At 45.8% G+C, this 13,990-nt stretch overlaps 1 protein-coding gene across 1 annotated transcript in view; it reads right to left on the bottom strand.

The window, feature by feature from the left end:
* Positions 1-5,981: 5,981 nt before the first annotated feature.
* Positions 5,982-13,990, bottom strand: part of LOC126950901 (SH3 and multiple ankyrin repeat domains protein 1-like) — a 56,093-nt gene continuing 48,084 nt past the window's right edge. The window contains exons 5-6 of the mRNA XM_050784842.1: positions 8,053-8,153; positions 5,982-6,040 (exon numbers count right to left, since the gene is read on the bottom strand). Coding sequence (XP_050640799.1) covers positions 6,026-6,040; positions 8,053-8,153 — 116 coding nt within the window. The 3' untranslated portion in view covers positions 5,982-6,025. The remainder of the gene's footprint in view (positions 6,041-8,052; positions 8,154-13,990) is intronic.

Genomic DNA, 13,990 nt, shown 5'->3' on the forward strand with positions numbered 1-13,990 from the left:
CTGTTATTATTGATATTGTTATTATTATTACCTTGCCAGGCTTTGAGTTTGCGTGAGAATTTCAGAAAGCTGGAAGATGATACTAACAGGGGTTGAGAGGTGAGTGAAGCTTCCCTTAATCAATAATGGCACCAAACCAGAAAGCAGGAGAGATGGAAGCACAGCTCACAGACACTTAGAAAATTGTGATCAGCCCCACGAGTCAGAGTTAATTTCTCTTCTGCAGAGCTGGGACCAGCGGCCTGGATCACCCAGTGACTCATCTAATAGCCCTGTGAGTTCGCCCAGCTTGCAGCATCACAAATTACACTTGCAGCCTCCTTATCAGGCAAGCTAGGAAATTAAACCTAAATGGCTACGGTGTTGCTAAGTAATATGGTTGCAACACAGACACCTGAAGCTGAGACCATCACAGGCCCATTAAAGCATCATTTCCCACTGTGGCTAATGAGGTCCGAATCCTTTGAAGGAAACCTGCTGTTCTTTTTTAAGGTCAGAAAGTGGAGTAACTCGGTTAGAAGCAAGAGACAGAATTTCCCTTCCTAGATGCTAGGGGTTTGTGTGTTTATGGGTATATATTGGAGCTCTATGGTCTCATGGCTAAGTGGTGGGGGTGAGGGAGATCAGAGACAGCCATCCTCCCTTCCTGGACTCCTTGACCCTGAGCCGGGAGGGGCCTGGCCAATGGCATCAGGCAGTGTTAGCCAAATGCCTATTGGCTTCAATTTGGGAGGCTTCTTAGGAATATGGGGCAGAAGGGGATGACGATATTTTTGGCATTTTCTTCCTCAGGACAGTGTTTTCTTTAGGGGGCTTTTCCGTTTCTACAACAAAGTCCTAGAACCATTAATGGGGCTCCTGGACCCTGGGATGCTTGGGCAGCTAAGCTAGACCTGGAAGTGGACTTCATTTTCCCGTTTCTTTCCAGTCAGACCAACCATGTCCATTTCAGAGTGTGGTTCCTCATGGACCTGGAAAGATTAGAGCCTGGGCACAACCCCAGCAAGTAAGGCAGTGGCTGTATGTGGCCCCCTGACTTCACTCAGGTAGGGACTGAGCATGCGTGTCACCAGCCCCGTGTGGCTCTTCTGAAGCTCCACAGCTGTGCTTGCAGTTAGCTGTTTAGTAAGTCAACACACTGGGGCTGTGTGGTCAGGGGTTGGGGGACTGGAGCCCATGGGTCTGCCCCAGCTCCCCTCTCTGAAAGGATATTCTCTACCTTCTCTGCTCTGGGCTCCTGAGACGGATTGGGAGAGTATTACCTCCCCCCCGCCCGCCTTTAATTAGTATCTTTCATCACATCTTCTCCACAATGCTGACGGTTATTTTTCAAGACTCATTCAAGTGGGTTGGGCCTCACATAACTTCTGCATGGTGATCCGAGTATGGGGCTTACTGGCAGCCTGGAGGACAGTGACTGCAGTACAGTGGGCGCGTTTGCCCCATCCAGGTCTGAGCAAGCCCTGAGCTTCATCTGCTGGGAGCTCTTGATAATCTGGCCTAGCTAGTTCCAGTCTTCATGAAAAGAAGAATGTGGAGGAGAATTCCAGAGCTGCTTTCTGGCATTCATTGTGTGATGGGAGACATGGCTGTCCCCAAAGGGGACAAGGACTTTTAGATTGGGGACATTTCTAAGTCAAACTCTAATCAAGTGCCTTCTTTGCATTTTGTGAGCTTGCTGCAGGCTTGGACCTCTCTCCCTAAGGAAGAGCTGTGCTCTGCTGGAACTGGATGGACATCTGGGGACTCACAGGCTGGCCGCTGCTCTGACTGTATTTCCTACATCCCCACACACCATCCTCATAGGGAAGATGACACATGACATGCCATGAAACACTTGACCAAGCACAGGTCAAAGCTACCAACACATCCCATTCTGTGGTACCTTGCAAATCTCGTGCAGCTGTGAGCTATGATTTATTTCATGTAGGTGTACTGGGGTGCTTGGGTCCTAGTGGTTACTTTTCATACCATTATTTTTACCAAGTGTTTTCTCTCCTAAATTCAATCAAAAGCTGCATGATTTCTATCCCCTCTACCACTATTTCCATTCAAGGAAGGAAATGCTGGCCAGATTTAGAGAGTGCCCCTTTCATTTCTTTGGAGGGCCATCATTTGCTTCGTTGCATATGTACTTTTCCTTGGTTGGTTCTTTAAAATAAATTTTTTTTTCTAGCAATCTTCCTGTCTCAACCTCCCAAGTAGCTGGGACCACAGTCGTGCGCAACCACACCTGGCTAATTTTTTAAATTTTTTGTAGAGATAAGGTCTCTCACTATGTTACCCAGGCTGGTCTCCAACTCCTGGGCATAAGTAGTCTCCTGCCTTGGCTTCCCAAAGCCTTGGATTACAGGTGTAATCCATGTCTGGCTTAAAATTTTTTGTAAAAAACAAAGACATAAACACACACACTAGCCCAGGCCTACACAGGATCTGTGTGTAACTAGAGCAGGAGACCCTTCTACCTGAGAACTTTTGTCTTTGCTGTGTGATCTTTGGCAGGTTATTTAAGCTCTCCAGGCCTTAGTTCTCATTTGTAAGATGAGATAATAATAGCATCAATCTCAAGGAATTGTGTGAAGGTTAATTAATACATTTTTAAAAAGAGAAAACACTCAAGGGGTATTAACTATTATGATAAGAGTGGCAATGACCATGCATATTGGACTTCATAGATGGAGGAAGCCCAGGCTCGATGGACAGCTTCCCTGTTTCCCAGCAACGTTTTAACAAATCTATCAAATTCCCATTCTCCACCTAGGTGGCCTTGCCAGGGACGTGGTGACAAGTATAAAGGGGAGGAGCGATGCTTCTTCAGGAAGGTGCTGATGGAAGGATAACCAGGCCTGTGCTTTTATGAAATAGCAAGCCAAAATGGGGAACTTGACCTAGAGAATTTGATTAATCTCTTCGACTACATCAAAGGCAGCAGTGAAGCAACTTCTCTCGTGTGATGCCAATAACTAAAAGAGTGTGTGCTGTCCTCCAACTGCCACTTACCAGCTGTATAAAAAGGGCCAGTTACTTAATCTCTCTGAGCCTTAGTTTCCTCATCTGTCAATGGGAATGATACTATTTTATAGGGTTGTTGTGGTTATTAATCAGGTGGTATCTGTAGAATGCCTAACAAGTTTTTGGAACCAGGTGAAGGCTCAGTAAAAGCCAATCATTATGCTCATTATTATGTTTATTATAAATGCTTTTTTTTTTTTTTGAGACGAAGTCTTGCTCTTGTCCCCCAGGCTGAAGTGTGATGGTGCAGTCTTGGCTCACTGCAACCTCCTCTTCCTGGGTTCAAGTGATTCTCCTGCCTCAGCCTCCCAAGTAGCTGGGATTACAGGTGCCTGCCACCAAGCATGGCTAATTTTTGTATTTTTAGTAGAGATAGGGTTTCACCATGTTGGCCAGACTGGTCTCAAACTCCTGATCTCAGATGATCCATCTGCCTCGGCCTCCCAAAGTGTTGGGATTACAGGCATGAGCCGCCACACCCAGCCTATAAATGCTCTTATTACGAGCTACCTTACAGCTTATGATTTACAACTGAGGAAGCAAGTTATTTCATGGCAGGACTTGTCCTGTGATAGTTCTCTTGTCCATGAAGATGTGACTATCGGGATTCCCCCACCTCTCTCGGTTGCCCATCATGAAGATGGGAGTCAGACTGGCACTCATCTAGTCCTTCTTGGTCAGTACTTGCACTAGGCCTCGCCACAGATAGAGGTGACTGCTAGGCCATGTGGAGGAGGGGGAGTAGTATACAGCCCCTCCAGCGGGAGTTCCAGGGGTCTCTAACTATCCAGGTATATGGAAAGTCTCTATGTCTACGATAGAAGGGCCAGGGTCTAACTGTTTTCTCTCTCCCCAATAACGGGGTCTGTGGATGTTACTCATCATTACAATTGGTGCCAGGAGCCCATTTTGGTGCCACCAATAGTGTTTACAATTGTATTTAGTCTGATCAAACTCAAAGCATATTATTGGTATCATAGGTTTGGCTATTTGAAAACCAGTAAAATTTAGTAGAATTGGGCTGTTGCACCCTGAGGAAGGGCAATCAGCACTGGCCAATAATTTTCCGGGCTTATGAGTTGCCCAGGGTGGGTTCGGTTTTCATAAAGCCAGAATCTCCAGACAAAGGGATTATGAGCTGGTTTTGTGATTTCTCTAGCGGCCACTAGGGGCGACTAACGTTAGGGTTAGACTACCCTCTGGCTGGGCGGTTGCCAGTCCACGTGTGAAGATTGGGAGAAGGTGATGCCCACCTGGTTGCACAAGAGCTGGGTCTAAGTCATCCTGTCTCTGTGTGTATCTACAGCCCTAGGAACGGCTCATGGCTCATGCTTCTATTGCATGACCAGGGATTCTGAGGATGGTTTAGGTGTCCAGACTCAAACCTTCCTTGTCATTACCTCCTTCCTAGCTTTTTCCCTCTACCTAACAATTCTTCTTTCTCAGGTTCTCTTGAATGTGTCCCTCTTTTCTAGAGACAGTTGCGTCTTCCTACCTGCCTGCAGCCTCCTCTGGCTTTGCCCTCTTCTGCACCCTCCCTGAAATTGTTTTTGTCTCTCCAGCCCCAGTTCCTCATTCCTCAGATGACAGCACCCAGACTTTCATATGGGGATGGATAAGTTAGGAATGCATTCAGCTGCAAATAAGAAAGCTGACGCAGAGTGGCTGCAACATAAGGATTTATTTCATTCACATAGCACTAAGTCTGAAGATAGGTGGTTGCCTGCTTTGATTCAGCCTTTCTATCCTCATGCTCGCAGCTCCAGGCATCACATCAGCACTCAAAGCAGGATGAAGGAATGGAGGAAGGAAGCACAATTTGCATTTGTTTTTTTTTTTTTTTTTTAATGAGAAAAGCCAAAGTTTTTCCAGTTGCCCCCAGCATACTTCCATTTATATCTCATTAGCTAGAGCTGTGTTAAGATTCTCTCTAGCTGCAAAGGAGATGAGGAAGGCTAGCATTTCATTTTTCTAGCCTCCAAAATGGAGATAAAGAGAAAAGGAGCTCGAGGGTGTGGGGTTATGCAGCCAATGCTGTCTACTATAGAAAACTTCTCCCCAGTCTCAGCACATGCGGCAGACTTGACCAGTATGGCAATCTTTGGGGTTGTCTATTTCCCAAAACCGAGTCCGGCGGTGGGGGCGTGGGGGCATCCGCGGACAGCCTCGCTTGACGCCCCACTCCAGGCATGTCACTGATGACCAATCAGAGCATGATATCGCTCTTGCCACAGGGATTGTTTCATGAAAGGGCATGTGACTAAGCTAGGGAAATTAAGAGATGATGAGACTCAATTCCAGGACTTCAGTTGAGACTACTGGGAAAGAGATCTTTTGTTTGGATTTAAGCATAGCATAAACTGCTGAGATCCTCAGGCTACCCCTTAAAGAAAGCTGACCTGAGATGGTTCCAACCTAGAGGAAAGCAAGGCTGAGAGACAAGGAGCAGTGCTGATGACATGGATGGAATTCCTGGATCCAACTGTACCTGATGCCCCCAGGAACTTTCATGTATGTGAGCCAGTAAATTTTCCTTTTTACTTAAGCCAATTGGAGTTCAATGTCTATCACTTCAAGTAAAAGAATCTTGGATAATACGTGCCCTTGGAGGCTCTGCTTGAGGTACCAACACCATCTGGTTTTGTTTATGTGTTTACGTATCAAGATCTCTCACCAGATGCATGCTCTGCTGGCAGGGGTCATCTTTGTATCCCAAGGCCCCCCACATTGGACGTGACACATGGCAGGTTCGCAGTAAAGGCTTCATTAATGAATGAGCCATGTTTCTCCTCTGCCCTCCATGGCTGCCTTATAAATCCAGGCTCTGTCATCTGGCACTCAAGGACTTCCATCATCCAGCCTCCATAATGTCCTCCCATTATTCCTCTCGATGAAAAACACTGCTGCTGAATTTACCTTTTTTTTTTTTTTTTTTTTTTAAAACAGTGGCCCTTCTCCATCTGTACATCTCTTCATGCTGGTCTCTCCGCCTGGAACACGGCTTTCTCCATCTTCATCTTTCAAAACTCTATATATTCAAGACATAACTCAAATGTTGCTTCTCCCAAGGAGCCTTCTTTGATCATCTCAAGTCATAACACCTGCAGCTCTCGCTGCATGAGACACCTGTACGTCGCCCTTTTGCGGATTTAAGCATGAGACACCTGTCACGTCGCCCTGTGGCGGTTGATGTGTCAAGATCTTTTTTTTTTTTTTTTTTTTGAGACGGAGTCTCACTCTGTCCCCCTTGCTGGAGTGCAGTGGCCGGATCTCAGCTCACTGCAAGCTCCGCCTCCCGGGTTCAGGCCATTCTCCTGCCTCAGCCTCCCGAGTAGCTGGGACTACAGGCGCCCGCCACCTCGCCCGGCTAGTTTTTTTTTGTATTTTTTAGTAGAGACGGGGTTTCACTGTGTTAGCCAGGATGGTCTCGATCTCCTGACCTCGTGATCCACCCGTCTCGGCCTCCCAAAGTGCTGGGATTACAGGCTTGAGCCACCGCGCCCGGCCGATGTGTCAAGATCTTATCTTCCCAATTAAACCATTAGCTTTGTGCCTCTTCCAGCACCTAGCAGGGTGCCATTCACATTGTGGGGCTCAGGAGACATAGATCGCTGGAAAAACCTGGTTTGGAATGAATTTCTGTCTCAGCCCTGGAGAGGGTTTTTCTTTTCCTGACCACATTTTATTAAAGCTATTTTTCCTACTAAATTTTTTCCCACAAATGTGTTGAGGTATAATTGATTTAAGGTGTGCAATTGGATGAATTGTGAGATATGTATACACCTGTAAAGCCGCCCCACAATCGAGAGAGTGAACATGTTCTTCACCCCTGAGTGGTGCCCACGCCCCTTTGTCATCTCTACCTCCCTTTCCCCGACAAACTCCAAAACAGATCAGCTTCCTGTCACGACAGTTGAATGTGTATTTTCTAAAATCATATGTTGATGGAGTTGTATGGTTTGTATTTTTTTGTCTGCCTTCTTTCACTCAAGAGAATGACTTTGAGATTCATCTGTTGTTGTGTATATCAATAGTTTGTTCTGTTTCACTGCTGAATCGTGCTCCCTGTCATGAATATGCCACTATCTATCAGTTCATCTGTGGACATTTGGGTTGTTTGGGTCCAGTTTGGGGATTTTACAAATAAAGTTGCTATGAACATTTGTGTATAACTCATTATATGAACACATGCCTTCATTTATCCTGACAAATATCTAGGAGTGGAATGGCTGGATCAAAGGGTAGGCATCTATTGAATTTTTAAGCTCTTTTATGTGGTGGTACCATTTTACATTCCCACTGGTTCTAGTTCTACATACTCTCTTGCCACATTTTCATTTCTTCCCCATATATCAAAATTAGTGCTTTTCAAACTTTAAAAAATTTGGGTTTGTTTTTGAGACAGGGTCTTGATCTATCATCCAGGCTGGAATGCAGTGGCATGATCTCAGCTCACTGAAGCCTCCACCTTCCAGGCTCAAGGTTCTCCCACCTCAGTCTCTGGAGTAGCTGGGACTACAGGTGTGCACACCACCATCCCTGGCTAATTTTTGTATTTTTAGTAGCGATGGGGTTTTGTCATGTTTCCCAGGTTGATTTCAAACTCCTGGCCTCAAGAGATTTGTCTGTCTTGGCCTCCCAATATCTTTTGTTTTGTTTTGTTTTTTAAGAAGCAGAAACCTTAAAAAAAAAAAAAAAAAAAAGGCCATCCCTAGACCCCTAGTGAGTAAAGCGTGTAAGGAGACAGATGCTTTGGCCAAAGGGTTGTAGGAGGTGTGTGGCGCCTGAGGCCCTGGGTCACCTCTTCCGGCCCTGGGGTCCTAAGAACACATACATGTAGAACACCCGCTCTAGGTGATAAACGTGAGTCAGATTGGACTTTCACTTACGTTCTGGGCCACAGCACCTGCCAGCCATGCTGAGAACCTCACCAGGGCCTCCAAAATGACGAGCCTTGGAGGCGGCTCGGACACAGCAGCCTGGACTATGGGGTGGTATTTCTCGCTGGATGGAAAAGGTTTTTCAGGATATAAATACTACCTTTCCACCACCATGACTTGTCAAACTTCCTCCATCTCCAAGACAAATATCAGAAACTGCATGACTCCAGATACCAGGAACAAAGAAACAAATTGGGAACACTGTGGGAAAAAAAAAAAAAAAGATTTTAATAAAGATTCAGCCAGCTCCGTGCGTAGATCCTGACACACTGCTTACTGTGATCTTGACAGTGATGCTGGGCAAGAATAAATAGACTGTGAGGCCATTCATATTCCTGGCACTGATGAGCCCACTGCAGCCTAAATGATGGCTGACTATAGACAGGGACCCTTTCAGGGGCTGCTCCAGCAGACCTCTGGCCTCAGACTCTTGGCCTCTGCAGGCTTTGGGACCCTGAAGCTGAGGTTTCTCACTGGCCTGCAGTGAGCCTGAGAAAAGCAGATTCACGGGCCCTCAGCCTTCATTCGCACTCCTGTGCCAGAACCTGAAGAGCTGTGTTTTCACCTTGCTGTGTGTTTCTTCCTCCTCCTCATTCTGCTTTTATTATAGAAAACTTTAAACATATACAAAAGTAGACAGGATAGTAAAATGAACCCTATACACCCACAGCCCGGCTTCAACAGTTACCCATAGATGGCCAATCTTGTTGCATCTCTACTCCTACTCACTGTCCCCAGTATTATTTTGAATCAAATCCCAGACATTAAATTATTTCATCCATAGACAGGTCCCCCAATCTAAAACATAAGGGAGCCTTTTTAAAGACAAAACCATAATATTATTATCCCACCTAAAAATGAGCAATAATTTCTTTCTGGCCCATAGTGGAGTGTGAGGACCATGGCCTAAGCTCTCTCAGCCAAAGAGTAGGTCACTTCTTCCGGTAGTGGGAGCTATGCCTGACACGTGTCGCAAGACAGTGTGCATTTTTAAAGGAGGGTGTGCATTTTTAAAGGAGGGTGTGCATTTTAAAGGAGGGTGTGCATTTTTAAAGGAGGGTGTGCATTTTTAAAGGAAGCCAGCAGGAGTTCTACTTCTGGAAATCCAAGCTCATAAGAGAAAAACAGCACCAAGTTGAGCTGACCACTTGTGTTGCAAAGGGGGCCTCGGGTCCTAGGCAGGACCATTATCTAGAATCTTGTCATCCACGCCTTCTATTTGTTTTTAAAGCCAACTTTGCATTTTAACCTAACGGGTTCAGGGAAGCCACTGTCAAGTTCCCTATAGAGTAGTTCCTGGGGGCTTACCAGTATGAGGTCACCCTGGGCAGTCTTTGAATATCCAGTCAGACCCCCTGGGTTTGATGTGTGTCTCTGCAGTTTATATACTGTGCATTAGGAAGTGGACACTTGCTGTCATTGGCTGGCAGGGGTGTTTTTTGAGATGACAGTAGATGACATGCTGATAAACTGGATGCTGAGAGTGTGTGGTGATGCAGGTCACCCATCTTCCCCTGCCTGCCTGTGCCCACTGTCTATCCAGGGGCCCATCCAGATGGTTTTCCAGGCCCTACCTTCATCCCAAGAGCTGGATTCATGGTTTCTTGTAGGTGCCAAACAGGAACCAGCTGGGCTTTTCAGCACACAGAGCCCCCTGACGCTGGTGGGTAGAGCAGGCCCTGTTGAGGCTCTTGCTCCAGCTGCCCCCCTTGGAGAACCCTCTGCAGTGTGCATGAGGCACTCCTGGGCTGTCTTCTAGCCCTTGCTCCTGAAGGCACCATTTCCCACACATCCCAGGCTCCTTGGAATTGAGATGCTGTGGTCATGGTCTTGGCTGACCAGGTGTCCCTTGATTCCAGTAAGGAGCAGGGACATGGGAAAAGCTTTGCTGATGGAGGAAGCTGCATAAGGGAGCAGTGGGATGCCAAGGTCTCCTATTGCTGTCCATCCTCAGGGCTGAAGGCTGCTCAGTAGGAAGTCACCTAAAGTGCTGGGATTACAGGTGTGAGCCACTGCACCCAGCATTTTTTTTTTTTTTGAGACAGAGACTCATTCTGTTGTCCAGGCTGGAGTGCAGTAGTGCAATCTCGGCTCACTGCAACGTCCACCTCCCAGGTTCAAGTGATTCTTCTGCCTCAGCCTCCTGAGTAGCTGGGATTACAGGTGTCCGCCACCACATATGGCTAAGTTTTTGTATTTTTAGTAGAGAAGTGGTTTTGCCATGTGGGCCAGGCTGGTCTCAGGCTCCTGGCCTCAAGTGATCCACCCACCTCAGCCTCCCGAAATGCTGGGATTGCAGGTATGAGCCACTGCGCCTGGCCAAGTTTTACTGTTCTTAGTGTGCAGATATTTTACTTCCTTGGTTAGATTTATTCTTAAGCATTTTATTTTTCAGCATTATTCACAATAGCCAAGATATGGAAACAATCTAAGTGCCCATCAACAAGGTACACAATAAAATACTATAAAGCTTTTAAAAAGAATGAAATCCTGTCATGTGTAAAACATGAATGAAACCGTAGGACATTATGCTAAGAGAAATAGACCAGGCACAGAAGGACAAATACTGTATAATCTCACTTACATGTGGTAACTAAAAGTCTCACAGAAATAGAGAGTAGACAGGTGGTGAGTGGAGGAAAGTAGGGAGACAGAGGGATGGGGAAACAGAAAATATTGATCAAACGGTACAAAGTTGTAGTTAGACTGGAGGAATAAGCTTCAGTGATCTATTGCATTGCATGGTGTCCATAGTTAATAATAAGCCACTATATATTTCAAAATTGCTAAAATGGGGAGTGGGGTGGAGCAAGATGGCTGAATAGAATCTCTCATCAATCATTCCCCTACATAAACACCAAATTAAACAATTATCCATGCAAAAAAGCACCTTCGTAAGAACGAAAAATCAGGTGAGCAATCTCAGTACCTGGTTTTAATATTATATCAAGAAAAGAGGCACTGAAGATTGCAGTAAAGAGAGTCTTGCATAGCCTATACCATCTGACATTCATCCCCCAGCAGCACCATACTGAACAGAGAGAGAATCTGTGTGCTTTGGGGAGGGAGAGTGAAGTGATTATGGGACTTTGCATTGGAACTGAGTGACTGCCCTGTCACAGTGGAACACAACACAGACAGAATTCTGCTAGTGCCCACAAAGGGAGCATTTTTTTTTTTTTTAGATGGAGTCTTGCTCTTTCAACCAGGCTGGAGTGCAGTGGCATGATCTCGGCTTACTGCACCCTCCACTTCCCAGATTCAAGTGATTCTCCTGTCTCAGCCTCTCGAGTAGCTGGGACTACAGCTGCACAACACCATGCTCAGCTAATTTTTGTATTTTTAGTTGAGACAGGGTTTCACCACATTGGTCAGGCTGGTCTCGAACTCCTGACCTCAGGTGATCTGCCCGCCTTGGCCTCCCAAAGTGCTGGGACTACAGGTGTGAGCCACCACGCCCGGCCAAAGGGAGCATTTAACCTAGCTCCCACTAAAGAGGAATCTCCCATGCCAGAGACAGATAGGAACTTCAGTTCCAGCTGCCTCCACCACTAGTTAATTAAAGTGCCCTGAGGTCCTGAATAAATTTGAAAGGCAGTCAGACCACAAGGTCTGCAGGTCTGCAGTCCTTGGGCAAATTCAGGTGCTGAACTTGCTCAGAGCCAGTGGAATGGGAATGCGCATGACCCAATGAGATATCAGTTTTGGTGGCCAAGAAGTGCTTGTATCACACCTCCCCCAACTCCAGGCAGTGCAGCTCAAAGAGAGACTCCTTCCACTTGTGGGAAAGAGAAGGAAGATTAGAAGAGAACTGTGTCTTACAACTTGAGTAGCAGCTCAGCCACAGGAAAATACACCACTAAACTGATTCCTGAAGCCCCCAATTCCAGGCCCTACTTCCTGGACATTTCTAGACCCACTCTGGGACAGAAGGGAACTTGCTGCACTGAAGAGACGGACCCAGCCCGGCAGGACTCACCACCTGCTGACTAAAGAGCCCTTGGGCCTTAAACATCAGTAGTAGCAAGGCAGTAGTTGCCATGGGCCTTGGGCAGGACCTAGTAATTTGCTGGCTTCACATGTGACCCAGCACAGTAGCAGCTGTGGTGTTCACAGGAGCAACTATGTCACCCCTCCCTCACTCCAAGTAACCTAGTACAGACAGAGAGACTCCTTCAGTTTGGGAGAAAGCAAGAAAGCAGTTTGAGAGATTCTGCCTAATAATCCAAGGAATTCTCCCAGATATTATCCAAGACCACTGAGGCAGTATGAGTCTGCTAGAATCACAGTGCTACTTGGCTTAGGGTACTCCCTAGTAAATTCCCTTTGAATACTTAGAAAACCTTCTCAAGAAGAACAGGCACAACTGAGCCCAGATGGCAAAGACTACAATAAATATCTAACTCTTCAATGCCCAGACATAGATGAACAATGACAAGCATCAAGGCCATCCCAGAAAACATGACCTCACCAAATGAACCATGTAAGGCACTAATGACCAATCCCAATCACACATCTCAGGACAGAGATATGTAACCTTTCAGAGAACTCAAAATAGCTGTTTTAGAAGAGCTCAATGAAATTCAAGATAACAGAGAGAAGAAATCCAGAATTACATTAGACAAATTTACCAAAGAGATTAAAATAATTTTAAAAATCAAGCAGAAATAATGAAACTGAAAAATTTAATTGACATACTGAAGAATGCATCAGAGTCTCTCAACAGCAGAACTGGTCAGGCAGAAGAAAATATTAGTGAACTTGAAGAAAGCTATTTGAAAATACAGTTAGAGCAGACAAAAGACAAATGAGGTCGTATGTGGTGGCTCACGCCTGTAATCTCAGCACTTTGGGAGGCCAAGATGGGCAGATCACGAGGTCAGGAGATCGAGAACATCCTGGCTAACACGGTGAAACCCCATCTCTACTAAAAAACATACAAAAAATTAGCTGGGCATGGTGATGGGCGCCTGTAGTCCCAGCTACTCGGGAGGCTGAGGCAGGAGAATGGCGCGACCCCAGGAGTCGGAGCTTGCAGTAAGCCGAGATTGTGCCACTGCACTCCAGCCTGGGCGACAGAGTGAGACTCCATCTCAAAAAAAAAAAGAAAAAAAAGAAAAGAAAAATGAAACTAAAAATAAGGTGTGCCTACGAGATCTAAAAATAGCCTCAAAATGGCAAATCTAAGAGTTATTGGCCTTAAAAAGGAGGCAGAGAGACAAAGGGATAATATCAGGGAACATCTCAAACCTAGAGAAAAATATCAATGTTCAAGTACAAGAAGGTTATAGAACACCAAGCAGATTTAACCCATAGAAGACTACCTCAATGCATGTGATAATCAAACTCCCGAAGGTCAAGGATAAAGAAAGGATCCTAAAAGCAGCAAGAGAAAACAAACAAACAACATACGATGGAGCTTCAACGTGTCTGGCAGCACACTTTTCAGTGAAAACCTTACAGGCCAAGAGAGAGTGGCATGACATATGTAAAATGCTGAAGAAGAAAACCTTTTAGCCAAGAATGGTATAACCAGCAAAAATATCCTACAAACATGAAGGAGAAATGAAGACTTTCCTAGACAAATAGAAGTCGAAGGATTTCATTAACACCAAAACTGTCCTAAAATAAATACTAAAGAGAATTCATATATATATATGAAACCATTTGAAGGTACAAGACTCACTGGTAATATTAGGTTGATTCAAGAGGAACTGCAGGCCAGGTACGGTGGCTCGTGCTTGTAATCCCAGCACTTTGAGAGGCTGAGGCTCACGAGGTCAGGAGTTCGAGACCAGCCTGGTCAACATAGTGAAACCCCATCTCTACTAAAAACACAAAAATTAGCTGGGCATGGTGGTGGGCACCCACCTAAGTACCTAAGTAATCCCAGCTACTTAGAAGGCTGAGGCAGGAGAATTGCTTGAACCCGGGAGGCGGAGGTTGCAGTGAGCTGAGATCACGCCATTGCACTCCAGCCTGGCCGACAGAGCTAGACTCCGTCTCAAAGAAAAAAAGAGGAACTGTGTTTTTTGCCA

This window comes from Macaca thibetana, chromosome 3 (genome assembly GCF_024542745.1).
Source record: "Macaca thibetana thibetana isolate TM-01 chromosome 3, ASM2454274v1, whole genome shotgun sequence".
In the NCBI taxonomy this organism is placed as follows: domain Eukaryota; kingdom Metazoa; phylum Chordata; class Mammalia; order Primates; family Cercopithecidae; genus Macaca; species Macaca thibetana.